At 41.6% G+C, this 14,428-nt stretch overlaps 1 protein-coding gene across 31 annotated transcripts; it reads left to right on the top strand.

Moving 5' to 3' along the window:
• Positions 1-438: 438 nt before the first annotated feature.
• On the top strand, positions 439-12,789 carry LOC120964825 (uncharacterized). 31 transcript variants are annotated; one of them, XR_012184940.1, is made up of 8 exons: positions 444-920; positions 1,630-1,781; positions 2,459-2,594; positions 6,001-6,072; positions 8,033-8,249; positions 11,587-11,705; positions 12,139-12,215; positions 12,348-12,789. XR_012184940.1 is itself a non-coding variant. In XM_073500457.1 (5 exons), exons 2-4 carry the CDS (start codon positions 1,709-1,711, stop codon positions 11,687-11,689), a joined length of 312 nt encoding a protein of 103 aa, XP_073356558.1. In that variant the 5' UTR covers positions 446-920; positions 1,630-1,708; the 3' UTR covers positions 11,690-11,705; positions 12,139-12,789. The 31 variants fall into 31 exon arrangements, 5 of the variants coding, with proteins under 5 accessions (XP_073356558.1, XP_073356556.1, XP_073356554.1 ...); XR_012184934.1 differs by having other exon boundaries at positions 446-920; positions 11,596-11,705; positions 11,780-12,215; XR_012184929.1 differs by having other exon boundaries at positions 447-920; positions 11,780-12,215.
• Positions 12,790-14,428: the final 1,639 nt, after the last annotated feature.

The following is a 14,428-nucleotide window of genomic DNA, read 5'->3' as shown; positions in this document are numbered from 1 at the left end:
CGACCAAATGTTAATTACTCCGTTCCTAAATATAGGCTTTTTAGAGATTTCAATATGGACTACATACGGAGCAAAGTGAGTGGATCTACATTCTTAATATGTCTATATATATCTGTATGTAGTCCGTATTGAAATCTCTAGAAAGGCGGAGAGCTGCTTTGCGACTTATAACATGAACAAAAATGACGAATGATACTAGGCAGTACAAGTGCGATAAATTAGTCCGGCTAGACAGCCAACTGACAAATTTGACTGCCTACAGCGACAACATTGAGTTCAATACGAGTGATATAAAGGTGACCGTACCTTAATTACTCTAGATCGACTGCTGGAGTTGCAGCAAAATGCAATAGAGTCGCACCAGAAGCCATACTGACTGCTGGAGGTGCCCCTCTCGGACGGGAGAGACTAGTATAAAAGGAGCACCTAGTGTGCAAGAATAGAGAACACATCCCACCCACCCATGCCGCTCACTCCTCTCCACACGGCAACAACAGATAAATCCCCTAGGTTCGCCGGCCAGCGCGACCGGCGAGAATCCAACAGCAGCGCCAACGGGGCGCGAACCGGCGATTGTGAGCACCACATCGAGGCTGGCTCTGCCACTCGATCCGCATCCTCGTCCATGAAGAACTGGTAACCTGAATCAAAAGGAACCCAACTTCAGAAACTAGCTGCAGCGTAGACATCAAGCAAGGGTACCACATCGCAGCGTAGAGATAGTCGCCTGGCTACCGGATCCATTCTGGGCTTGAGGTGAAGGCGATGCTTAATGACAGTCGTGGTGTCCTAGGTGAAGACGATGCTTAATGGCCAGCGTAGACAGTCGCCTGGCTCTTCTAGGATACCACGACTGTCATTAAGCATCATCTTCACTTCAAATAGATCCGAGGTTGAGCAGCAGGACATCCTCCACGCATGTAAGCTCCCAATACTTCAGAGACATAAGATTTTTGTGGATGGATGCGGGGGGAGACAGATTTTTATCGCCTGTTTTTGACATTTTTTTACGGTCGTTCTTGGTCTCTATGGCTCCACTAGGTTTGGAGAAGGAAGAAAGGCAGCATTAGTAGTGGGTGAGACATGGTGGTTGGGCTTTGAACTTCCTTTCCTTTTTGATCCGGGTTTTGACCTCTCCCATGTCGCGATTTTATATACAATTCTAGTTACTTATTGTAAATTCCCCAAAAAAATAACTAGTTGGCACGTAGTAGCCATATTATAAAATAAATTCAAGCCACTGGCCATCTCCTCTGATTTACTTGCTTTCCGGTTTGTAGTATTTATCATAATCCCTCCATTCTAAAAATACAGTGCATATTTTGTTTTCTAAAAGCCAAGAAAAATTTATCGACATCGACAATACAAATTAGTATCATTAAACTCATTATGAAGTGTACTTTATATTTTATTTATTCAGTACTTTAGATATAAATACGCTAAAAACTTGGTCAAACATAGAAACATTTGACTTTGAAAAAACAAAATATGCACTATATAGTTGAAGGGAGGGAGTACTGTTCTCAGTTGATTTTATTATCTGCTGTGTTTCGTATGCCCTTTATTTTGATCCATAATAATGCAGGTATTTGGCAGACTGGCACTGACACATTCCTCTGTTCTGTGAAGCAAACAGAGTTAAGATTATAATCAGCAGCGATTCTTCGTTCTTCAATCCAGAAAAAGCTGATATCAGCTTTTGGAAACAATGAAGCTAGCTTATGGATTAGTCTTCCTGGGGTTCTTACAGTCTGTTGCATATCAGATGTTTGATCAACAGGGTAAGACCTTTACACTGGGATTTTTACCTTCAGCACATAAAGTAACTGGACAAGTGAATTGCATATTCAGATTGAGAATTTTGACCAAAGATGTCACACATTAGTAGTGACGAAAAAAATTTGATGTAGAATAGATTTTTCTTTTCAAGGGGCTGCAGAATAGTCTCTTTCGAAAATAAAAACACTTAACTGGATTTTGGATCCCCGCACTTGTCGTTGTCAATTCTGTGAATTAGCAATGTCGAGAAAACAACCATAAGAAAAGACGAACGCATATCCTGTTTTTTGGGTGTGAAATCACGGCATTTTCATTGTAGTGCCCTGGTGCACATTCACTTCACGCAATGGGATAGTCTTTAAAAATGCAGACACTTATTTTGAGCTTCTGAGTGGTAGAACAAGCTTAAGCATGAGCTTCCCTTGGTTATCCTGAGGGCAAAGAATAAACATCTTAATCAGTTTCTTTATGGTTATTAATCAGTTTATTGCCTGGCCTGACCTTTTCATGCTATATGTTTTACGATTGTAGTAATATCGTTTTGCAAGCTCTGTGTCAGTTACGGTACATCCATATTAAACATGCAATAGATCTTAACCAGAACTATTCACCAAACTTAATAGTTCTCTTTGATTGAGTATTTACCTTTTATTTACTAATAAAACCTGCCTTTCTCCAGTCCAGGCTCTGTTTGAGGTGAAGATGGTGCTTAATGACAGTCGTGGTGTCCTAGAAGACTGGAATCGCTATATAGATACTGCATGTAGTACTATTGCTACTGTCATGTGTGATCCTGACGGCAACGTGGTCGAAATGTAAGTGAAGCCTAACCTAATCATCTCTTGCGTAACTCCACTAAACCAGTCCCTGCCAAAGGCAGTTACAGTATGTTTACATTCTATCCTTTGAACAGAGTAAAGAATCTCGCACATTTTGAGTAAAGTATATCCTTTGTGTTTGATACCAACTTTTCCTTGATTTCATTTGGACTGCACATTCCTCATCTTTTTTTTGTTGAGAAATTGCACATCCCTTACTGAAATTTTCGTTTTCGCTCTCAGGCTCATATGCTCCAGAAATCTGTACCGATCACTCTTGTTGAGATTAGCACTAGCTCTTGTATTCCGTCCGTATACGAAATTTCATATTGCTTTTGTGAGACACCGCAGGGCCCATGTTTGGCACTCAAATTGAATGCATTTTCCACATATGTGCTGACGGTAGGCACTAGACATAACGTTCTGTACCTATAGCCAGTATCCATCCCCTACCTTATAGGCCCACACAGCTCAAACCTTGTATTCGGCACCCCATAATCGCCATGGAATTTCTGCTTCTCCCTTGTTGCGGCAACGTGACAGTTAATTTAGTTGCTCGGCGAGGTGACAACATCAATAGCTGATTGACAGACGTAGTATATGTTTTGGCCAAACAAAGCTGTTCGTTTCAACTGGTCTGAGCTTTTCCACTTTGAGAAAAAGGGTTTCCCTCCGCTTTGTATTCCAAAGCAACCAACCGATACATCCAAGGATAGGTGCTGGAGCGGAAGCAGCACAATCACACCTAAGAGAAACGAAAGAGAAACAACAAGAGAAAAGAATGCTGACAACGGCGTATCGACGGAAACGAAGAAGCTTCACGACCACTGCGCCCACCGAAGATCTCCCACCAAGCTCCAAGGCTCTGAAGCACCGGTACCAATCAGCACCTCCAAGAAGGACCGCGAAGAAGACGACGTTGCTGCCAAGGGTTTCCCCCGGTACACGACGAGGCGAGAGGAAGGGTCGCCCCCGACGCCCTCCAGGAAGGTCCGGCGGCACCCACCAGCGTCGCCGCGTCGGTGTCGGACAGGCCGACAGGGGTTTCCCCCGATCCCAATCTTCACCTCGGGTGCTTCAGAGCCTACCACCAAACCGACCACCATCTTGCGCCACCATGGTCAAGAAGCCTCCACGCCGTCTCACCACGGCACCACGAGGTGAGGTCTGCACAACAAGGGATAGGAGCCGGGACTAGGGGCCGCAGCACCGTCAACACGCGGGAGGGCACAACCTCCACCGTCAACGACGGTAGCCGACCGGACACACTAGCAGGAGCCTACCAGGCCCGTGTGCCCACAGGCCCGGCCGGGAACTCCATTCCCGGAAAGCTCCCGCCATCGCGCTGCAGCAGGCACGCCATCGACATCGCCGCCCCCCATCTGAGCCGCTCCTCCTCCTCACCACACAGACGACGACGAAGCCATGCCAGGGACCGGCCCGCTAGGACCCAGATGGGGGCCGGGAGGGCCCAGATCTGGGCCGGGGACGCGCCGCCGGCCACCGCACGCCACCACGCCGCCCTGCTGCCAAGGGCAGCACCGCCACCGCGCCTACCGCCGGCGACCGCTGCCGGGTCGTCGGGCCGCCGCCCAGCCGAGCATCACCGCCGCCGTCACCAGTCCCGGGAGGGAGACGAACGCGCGGGTACAGAAGGGCCCGCCGCCGCCGGCAGCACCCGGGCCAGCGCCGGGGCACCCGCCGGCGGCGGCGGGGGAGAGCTCACGGGGGTGGCGGCCGAGGGAAGAGGAGGGGCGCGCCGCCCCGGCCACCTCCCGGGGAGGCGGCGCAGGGGCGGGAACGGGATGGGGAGGGGGAAGAGGGGGGGGGGGGGGGGGGCGGGGAGGGCCGGGGCGCGCAAGCCGGCGGCGGCGGAACCCTAGCGGGAGGGAGCGGACGGGAGCGGGAGGGGGCCTTTGCTTACTATCTCTTAGTATCAGCTTTTCCACTTTTATGTTCATGTTCAAATTTCAATCATACTTTGCCTAGTTTGTCAACAAAATCTAGTGAGCCTTGTACGCCTAGTTTGTGTTTTTTAGTTTTTTGTCTTTTTGCTGATAGAGTTTGTGCCTGTATTTTTTTTCTCGGAAAGGGCTCGTGCTTGTTTTGTTTTTTGATAACAAAATTAAAAAGGTTGTCCCTGTTGGTCATACTCATATCCAATAATCATGCGTGATGAATCCCTTCTAGGTTGATGTGAAGCGTGTAATTTGCACTAATTTATTAGTTAATTAACTTTCAAAAATCCAACTGAAAAATATTTTTAAAAAATCTCTGGTGCATTTGTCATCCTCTGGTCCCTAAGACCCAACGCTCCTCAGACATGCATTTTCATCTTCCAGTCAACGAATCCTGCTCTTTCTCTTGGATTCTCAACTCACCTTTTCTACCACCACGGTCTAAGAAGCCGGAATCATCAAGGGCACTCCTAATGCTTGGCTCTTATAGTAGGATGGTATCATAGGCAAAATGCCAAGGTGGCACTGTATTTAAAGAAAAGAGAGAGAGGGGAGTTGTATGTTAGTGGAGATATGGCTCTTGGATGGTTTTCCTATGCGGTGTAATATACTTTTGTGTGACATATCTCCGTATTTTTCACTCCTTACCTTCTCTTCCGAATTAGGCCACAAGATTGAGATATAAATATAACCCCTGAATTAATTAAATGCAATATCATTTAGATACAATATCTAAGATATAATGCATTGTGGTGTTTGTCTCTAAAATAATTCTACTACCCATAAGGTTGTGCGTAGTGTGCATAGTATCATAGATAACCTCATTTACTGTTTTGTACGACACATATTAACACGCCATTTATTATACTATGGTATCATATCACGATACCGAATCATTTCTTTCTTCATTTAATTTTATGACACCTCATCTAAATTGCCTAGTGTGCATGCATGATGCTTCATATGATACTCCCAACTATGGGAAGTCTAAAGCGTTAAGACCCAAATACATTGGGAGTGCCCTTATGGGACACACCCTCAACGGCCTGTACCCTGAAACATTTGCTTCCAGCAAACCATTAACCATGGGTAACGTTTGCCTTAAAAACGTACTGCAGACGTTACTCGTCCATGATATTCAACATCCCACGGCAGGGCCTCCCTGCATTAAATCTCCCTATAGTACGTCGGTTATATTGGTGTTCATGTGTGTGTATCCTCAACGAAATTGTGTATGGCATGCATTCCCAGTCCAAACATAATGGTACAAATATAAGGAGCATTTGTTATCGGTGCCAAAACATCATGCCCGTAATTATAGTCTCTAGTTTCATAAATTTTTTTGGTCACAAGGGTGTTTTCTTATCATCTATTACTATGTTTGTAATAGCATGTACATGTGTTCACAAGACTATTGGCTTGGCTTCTCATTTCTGAATTTGTAGAAGCTTGAGCTCGTCAGGGTTAAGTGGAATCTTGTCGCCCAACATTGCGAAGTTGACAACACTACAATGACTGTAAGATCAAGCATCAATTACTTATGAAATATATGATTTTTTCCTCATAAAAATGGTGTATTGATAGATATCCGTTAAAAATGGTTTACTATCGTTGTTGTCATATATCTCCGGTTCAGGTTTTTAGATGATAATAATACAACTGGAGGAATACCACAGGAGGTTGGGAATCTTTTAAGTCTGACAAGTCTTAAACTTGAAAATAATCAATTCAATGGCTCAATATCCGATTTTCTTGGGCGCATTTTGAAACTGCAAAATTTGTATGTCAGACCATGACTTGTGTTATCTCTTAGTATTATGGTTAATTAATAAACATAAGGGTGTGGTAACTTCAATAGGGTTCTGAGCCAAAATCCTCTAAGTGGAAATATTCCAATCTCTTTGTCAAATATATTCCATCATTGAATTCCATGCTGATACAAGAAGAAAAATGACTGAATGTTATTGTTGTCATTGCAATCCTTGTATTTATTTTAATAAGCAAATAACACCATATGAATTCAATTATCTAATGATCTACGTTTTGTGTTCTGCAACAATCTGTCGTACAACAATCTTAGTGGTGAAATACCTGAACAACTACATGCGTCCCTATACAAGTATGGCCTGCCTGAACTTTAATAATCCCTCTAATCCGAATTAGTTGACACAGCCTCTATACAATGTCCATATTACATTGTATAGAGGTTGCGTCAAATAATTCAGATCGAATGGAGTAGCTTATATTTGTATAAGCAATTTTATGCGCTCCTTCAATTAACATAATGAGTGTAATCATGTGGTTCTAGCTGAACCGTCAACCACTTAAATTGTGGTTCACACTTAATGTCATGCAGAGGAAACATTAACAATACAAGTAATCCAGAAACCTACATGACAATCCATATGGACATTCGGAATTAAAAACACGTGCTTGCATTTCATACTTAACATTTATTAACAGGTGGATCAAGAAAATCCACCATAAAAGTGGTTCTTGGATGCATTGGTGGAGCAATAGTTGTTGTTGCTATGTGTGTTCTAATCTTGCGAAGAATGCCTTGCCGATGTGATTTATTTTTTATGTTCCAGGTTAGTTAGGATTAAGGGATATTTTTGTTAATGCATGTTTACCATATTGAAATTTTCACCATGAAAATAATTTTCCATCTATTATAGTGGAATTCTACAAAGAAAGGTTTTTTTATCAACTAAGGACATGATAAACATGTAAATTAAATTCAACATGAGCATTGTCTCAGCCTAGATCTTGGGCCGGCATAATAATTATCGTTGCATCATTTCATGATTGCAGCAAGAAATTTGAGTAAAGAAAATTTTCTTGGCAAGGGCTCTTTAACTGAGGTTTACAAAGGAGTTCTTCCAGGCCGAGACAATAAGGCGATTGCCATCAAACGAATGGTTAAAGTAGAAAATTATAGACATGATAGGGCTTTGAAATAAGAAGCTGAAGTTATAAGTGTGGCTATCCATAGGAACTTACTAAAATTGATAGGGTATTGCATGGCACAAGGGAGCGCTGCTTGGTTTAGAAACTAATATCACATTACCAGTAGATTTTTTTCTTATATATTTTTCTATGCACATATCTTATTGATGGCTTTGCTCAGTTGAACTATTCAGTTCTATTAGTCTTTGGCAGACACAATGTCTTATTTCTGTGAATGATGAAATATAGATCTCTGACACCGTCAAAAGTAAAGATAATTGAATTATCTCTACTTGTATGAGACACAAATAATAACAAGAAAGTCATTCTTGGATAATATTATATCATTATAGTTTGCTTCGAACTATCGTCGAGAAAACTGATGAAATCACATAAATATGCGGGTATAAAACTAAATGAACCAACATTGGATTGGAAAGAAGAATGAAAATTGCTCTTGGCACTGCCCTTGGTTTGGAATACCTTCATGATAACTGTAACTCCCTGATTATCCATGGTGATATCAAGGTTGTCAATGTCCTGCTCGATGGAAATTTTGAAGTTGTGCTAGGAGACTTTGGACTGCCAATCCAAGGGAAGGAAATAATGATGATAGAGATCTAGGGAACATTGAGCTACATGGCTCCAGAGTACATGAGAGACATCAACGAAAACTGACATATATGGATATGTTGGCTTGGTGTTAGAGATTGTGACGGGAAAGGGTCCAGGCTTCCATGCTAATGTAAGATTCTCTATCCTATTTTTATTTACAAGTACTTGTGAAAACAAAAAAATGATATTAATTTAGCTCATGAAATCGGAGTAGTAGAAGCAATTTTATGCGAGTTTTTGCAGGGGCTAGCTATATAATATTAACGTTCATCAGTTATTACAGATGTAGTTCGACTTGAAGTTTTCAAAGAAAACAATGTATTAAATACTTTGTGATCTGACTAAAACGACAAACCAGGAGCCAAAAGTAAGAAAGAAGATTCACATGATTTAGTTTGCACAATTTTAATTGATTTCAGTAGAATAATATTATTAATTTGTCTGATAAAACTGAAAAAAAATGTCGACATGGACACATGAGATTAGGGATTAGCACGTCAGAAGTTTCTTTATGTGGAGAGTTTTGGGCTTTGTTATGATAGTGGTTTAGTCCCGTATAAGGTCACTCCGACTTTTATCTAAGAATGTTAAGAGTCCAAGTCTAGGAGTGCTTTTAAGAGTTTCTTACCTTTCAAGTCATTGTAAACTGTGGTTATATAATCATAGAGATTGTTATTTCGAATATCAAGTAATGAATTAAACCCAAAGTAATCTGAGTCACAGTCTGCTTGTTGTTGTTATCAATCCCTAACTTCGGGACGCCACACGATCTCCGATCGAGCACCATACAACCTGAGACCGGGGACGCAGGCTGTGTCATCCTCGAGTTCTAGCACTTTATTTGTTAGAATAATAGTATTATCTACTTAGGCGCCTTAGAGAACATGTGAAGTAGTGTTCTCTTTGTGGAAAAGGTCCCCTAGAAAAATGAGTGAGATATTTTGAAATTTGTAGAGGCTAAAGAAAACTCTTTTAAAATGATATGTTCATAGTTAAAATTTTGTCACACGCGTCCTAGATAATAAATTCTTAGTTTTTGCTCATAAGATAAATTGTTAGATATGTTCTATTTTTACTCTATACATTGGTGAATACACATAGTTTGCTAGACTGTCATGATCTCCAATACAGACTTTTGACGGCTTATTTTCAAATTTGTATGTTCGTACAAAATACTTAAAAAAATGGATTTAGTTTTTCAGATTTATCATTCAAATTAATAATTATTATCGTACTGAAATCAATTAAAATTGTGCAAGCTAAATCGTGTAAATTAATTCTTTCTTACTTTTGGCTCTTGTTTTGTCGTTTTGGTCAGATCGTAAAGTATTTAATACATTGTTTTCTTGGAAAAATTTGCTCGAACTACATCTGTAATAATTGATGAACTGTAATATTATATAACTAGCCTGTGTGGAAAAACTCAGCATGAAATTGCTTCTACTACTTGGATTTCACAAGCTAAATTAATATCATTTTCTCATGTTTACACAAGTACTTGTAAATAAAAATAGGATAGAGAAGCTCACATTAACATGGAATTCTAAACCCTTTCCCGTCACAATCTGAGCTAATATGGCATAAAAATAGGATAGAGAAGCTCACATTAAACCTGCATATTTATGTGTTTTCATCAGTTTCCTCGACAATAGTTCAAAGTAGACTAATATGGCATAATATTATCCTAGAATGACTTTGTTGTTATTATTTTGTGTCTCATACTAGTAAAAGATAATTCAATTATCTTTACTTTTGGTGGTGTCAGAGATTTATAATTCATCATTCATAGAAGTTAGACAATATTGTGTCTGCCAAAGACTATCAGAACTTAATAGTTCAACTGAGCAAAAGCCATCAACGAGATATGTGCATAGAAATATACATAGGAAAATCCACTGGCAATGTGATATTACCATCCAAACTAGAAGAAAGTCTCAAATTCTCCATGAAAGGATAAACCAAGAAGTGATCCCTTGGTGCCATGCAATATTCAATCAATTTTAGTAAGTTCCTGTGGACAGCCACACTTATAACTTAACCTTCTCATTTGACAGCCATATCATGTCCATGATTCTCTACTTTAGCCAATCGTTTGACGGCAATCGCTTTATTGTCTCGGCCTGGAAGAACTCCTCTGTAAACCTTAGTGAAAGAGCCCTTTCCAAGATTTTTTTTAACTCAAATTTTTTGTTGCAATCATGAGATGATGCAACGGGAATTATTGTGCCAACCCAAGATCTGGCTTAGAGCATGCTCATCTAAAATTTAATTTACATGTTTATCTTGTCCTTAGTTGGAAAAAAAGCCTCTCTTGTGGAATTCCACTACAATAGATGGGAAATTATTTCGTGGTGAAAATTTCAATACGGTAAACATGCATGAACAATTTTTTTACCCCTAATTCTAACTAACCTGGAACATCAAAAAACAAATCACTCCAGCAAGGCACTCTTCGCAAGATTAGAACACACATAGCAACAAGGAGAACTATTGCTCCACCAATGCTTTCGAGAAACCACCTTTATGGTGGATTTTCTTGATGCACCTGTTAATAAAATGTTAAATATAAAATGCAAGCAGGTGTTTTTCAATCCAAATGTTGGGTTCCGTATAGATTGTCATGTAGGTTTCTGGATTACTTGTATTGTTGATGTTTCCTTTGCATGACATTAAGTGTGAACCACAATTTAAGTGGTTGACGGTATATCTAGAACCACATGATTACACTCATTATGTTAATTGAAGGAGTGCATAAAATTCCTTATAAAGTGTAATATGGACATTGTATAGAGGTTGTGTCGACTAATTCGGATGGGAGGGATTATTAAAGTTCAGGTAGGCCATACTTTTATAGGGACGCATGTAGTTGTTCATGTATTTCACCACTAAGATTGTTCTATGCTAGATTGTTACAAAACACAAAACATAGATCATCACATAATTGAGTTCAAATGATCTTATTCGCTTATTAAAATGAATATAAGGCTTGCAATGACAACAATAACATTCAAACAGTTTTCTGCTTATATCAGCATGGAAAGGAAAACTTACATGGAATTCAAAAATGTAATATTTGACAAAGAGATTAGAATATTTCCACTTAGAAGATTTTGGCTCAGATCCCTATTGAAGTTACCACACCCTTATGTTTGTTAGTGTACCGTAATACTAAGAGATAACACAAGTCATAGTCTGACTTATATATTTTGTAGTTCTGAAAGGCGGCCAAGCGAATCGGATAATGAGCCACTGAATTGATTATTTTCAAGTTTAAAATTTGTCAGACTTGAAAGATTCTCAATCTCCTATGGTATTCCTTCGGTTATATTGTTATCATCTAAAAACCTGAAATGAAGATATGTGACAATAACGATAGCAGGACCATTTTTAATGGATATCTATATGTACACCATTTTCATGAGGAACAAATCATAGATTTCATAACTAACTAATGCTTAATCTTACAGCCATTATAGTGTTGTCAACTTCGCAATGCTGGGCGAGAAGACTTCACGTAACCCTACGAGCTCGAGCTTCTACAAGTTAAGAAACGAGAAGCTAAGCCAATAGTCTTGTGAACACACAGGTACGTGTTATTGCAAACTTGTCAAGTGATTACAGCATCTTGATTATTTTTGTCACGACTATTTGCTTTCTCAGATTGCTGATCCACGGTCCTCCTGCTGATTCCAATGCTGACTTGATCCTGTTAGAGTTGATCAAGATAATCCACGTGTTGTGATGCAATCACTGATTAATTGGTGTGGAATGTAGTGCTCTATTTGAGAGATCGAGATGTGACCATTTAAGTTTGAGAGATGCAAGAGAACGTGCTATGTACTGCTCTACATACACCAATAATGCATTCACTGTTCACGCTTATATGGTCAGCTCATATGTGGTTATCGAAGCAGGAAAAGTTCTTGAGAAGGACTCTAATTGCCATGGACCTCGAGATTTCTGATGCTTATTACTATTGTATATTGCCGTTGACATTGGACTTGCTATTTCTGTAACAGGGACATTGGAATCGCTGTTCATCTAGAGGAGTCAGTGCCAAATCTACGTCGGAATAATGCAATGTTAATGATTGGAGGTGCTGTTTTTCTCTTCCATGCCTAAATTGTCTTTTCGTATATGTCCATATAAATAAAATTGCAGTGTTCCAATTATTGAATCTTCGATATATAACTTTTCTATCTGAGAGTGGATATTTTTTGTGTGCTAGATGGATTGACTCCTACCAAAGACTGATCCCAAGCAGAACTACAACCTGTCCATGGATTACCTGCAGGCCTGCATTCTAACCAACAACATTGGGCAGTGAGCGGGAGGAGCGACCGGCGACCAGCGAACGGGCGGTGGCGAGCGGAGACTGCCAGTGGTGAGCGGGCGGTGGCGACCTCGAGCGGTCGGCACCAGTGGCGAGCAGGCAATCTCACCGCGACTGGCGAGCGGACAGGGCGAGTAGGTGCCACGAACTGCACCTCAATTGGAATACAGTAAAGAATGAGATCTTTTACAGTACTTCTAAATAATGTGAGCCGTTCATTTCCGGCCATTCAATGGTCTAGATCGACCAATACTACCAGACACAATCAGAAGTATTTTTTGTTCAAGGGGCAAAATTGGAAGACACACAAAACAAATACAAAACTCTACTTGCTGAAGCCGGCCCGTGTGTTTTCTTCTCCTGTTCACGACTGTACATAGTGGATCGACCCTTGCCGGACAGTATTTTAGGCCCCGAGGAAATCACCATGTACGAGGCCAGTACGATCAAAGGCACCCCGATCTAATTTCGCCGGAACACGTCAGATGATCCCGTTGTCACAAGCGACGCGCGTCCCAGTAGTGATGCTAAGTTGCCCATACAGGCAGCGAAGAACTACATGCCTAGGCGGAAAGCTCGACGTACAGCATACCCCGGCAAAGCTCACACATTGCCCATGACGAGAAGCATCAGCGGTGTCGCGGACCAAGCGGAACGTCGGCGCTGCGGCGCCGTCGCCGTTGCCGGCGGCCACAACGACGCCAGGTGTCCAGAACGATGGCAGCTACTTCGTCAACGCCAATAGGGCGAACGGATGCCATGAGCTCCGAAGTGTGATTGATTGTTGGCTAGGCGCAGCAGATGAGCGACGACGGCAACGATGAGGCCTGACGAGGGTGGTCTTAGGCAAGGGATTTTACATATTACGAAACAAATAAAATACCAAACTACCCATCTTATCAACGGCTGAGATAATTCAATACTACTCGGTCCCAGCGGTAGTATGATGTACTGCAAAAACTCTCTAAAGAATTGATATGAGTACGATGCATACGTGTGACCATCAACTGAATTTTTGTGTTCTGTGTGCTTGTGTTTGCAGCCAGCCAAATCAATCAGCCAAGGGCCATTATGTGCGTGAGTGTGTTAGTAATGGGTATCTCTGAAGATTATTTCTCAGGATGCCACCGTAGCATGGCAGACCTTGCAAGTGCCACAAACAGCATGATATTCTTCTTTCTACTTTAATTCCTTGATTCAAAAAATAATTTGCTCTGCACATTTAGGAACATAGCGGTCGGGCAAACGAAACTTCGGCATCTTGATCGATCAAGCGAAGCTTTTAAGCGTACATACAAGTAACTTTGCAGTCAAGTGCTGTTGTTGTTTTTTCAGTTTCACTAATTGCATCCAAGGCCTATAAGATCCCATGCGCTAGCCAACGTCAAGGTTCATATTCATTTTTATTGTATAGATGGAACGATATTGTCTATATATGGACACAAGACGGTACTCATGTAATACTCGGACACTTGCAACATGCCATTGCTAATTTAATCTCTACCATACTTCTCCATAACACCCACTGCGGTAAGGTTGTTTCAGTTTAATTTAGCAACATTTTGCATGGTCTAGATAGCTAAGGTTCTTAATAAGTTATTTCATCATTTCAAAATGATTTTGTGAAGCTTTTGTTCCCATCTATAAGTCAATCACCCTTTTCTCTTTATTTTTGCCTTTCCGAGGTCCAGTCGCCCCCGTGTCGCCAGAGAGGAGGGCATATTTGAGTAATTCATTGAACTCAAATATGCCCTCCTCTTTGGCGACACTGGGGGGCGACTCCCACGCGGCTTCCCCCCATCCCCCTTCTCGTCGCGCCGCCGCCGGCGAAGCCCGGTGGGCTCCAATGACGGCGACAGCGGGGCGGTTCCCTGGGCAGCCCCCGCCCGGTTCTCCCGGCCTCCATGGCATGGTGGCGACCCGGCGATGGGAGCTCCCGATCTGCGGGCTTTGGCGGCGGGGTGTGGTGGTTGTCC

The sequence above is a fragment of the Aegilops tauschii genome, chromosome 5, assembly GCF_002575655.3.
Source record: "Aegilops tauschii subsp. strangulata cultivar AL8/78 chromosome 5, Aet v6.0, whole genome shotgun sequence".
NCBI lineage: Eukaryota > Viridiplantae > Streptophyta > Magnoliopsida > Poales > Poaceae > Aegilops > Aegilops tauschii.
Note: the sequence above shows the minus strand (reverse complement) of the source record. Positions and strands in the feature narration are given on the sequence as shown.

Coding starts and splice junctions, on each gene's coding strand:
- LOC120964825 (XM_073500455.1), top strand. CDS start 1,709: ATGAAGCTAGCTTATGGATTAGTCTTCCTGGGGTTCTTACAGTCTGTT. Junction 1,782..2,458: donor TCAGATGTTTGATCAACAGG/GTAAGACCTTTA, acceptor GCCTTTCTCCAG/TCCAGGCTCTGTTTGAGGTG. Junction 2,595..12,138: donor GACGGCAACGTGGTCGAAAT/GTAAGTGAAGCC, acceptor TTTCTGTAACAG/GGACATTGGAATCGCTGTTC.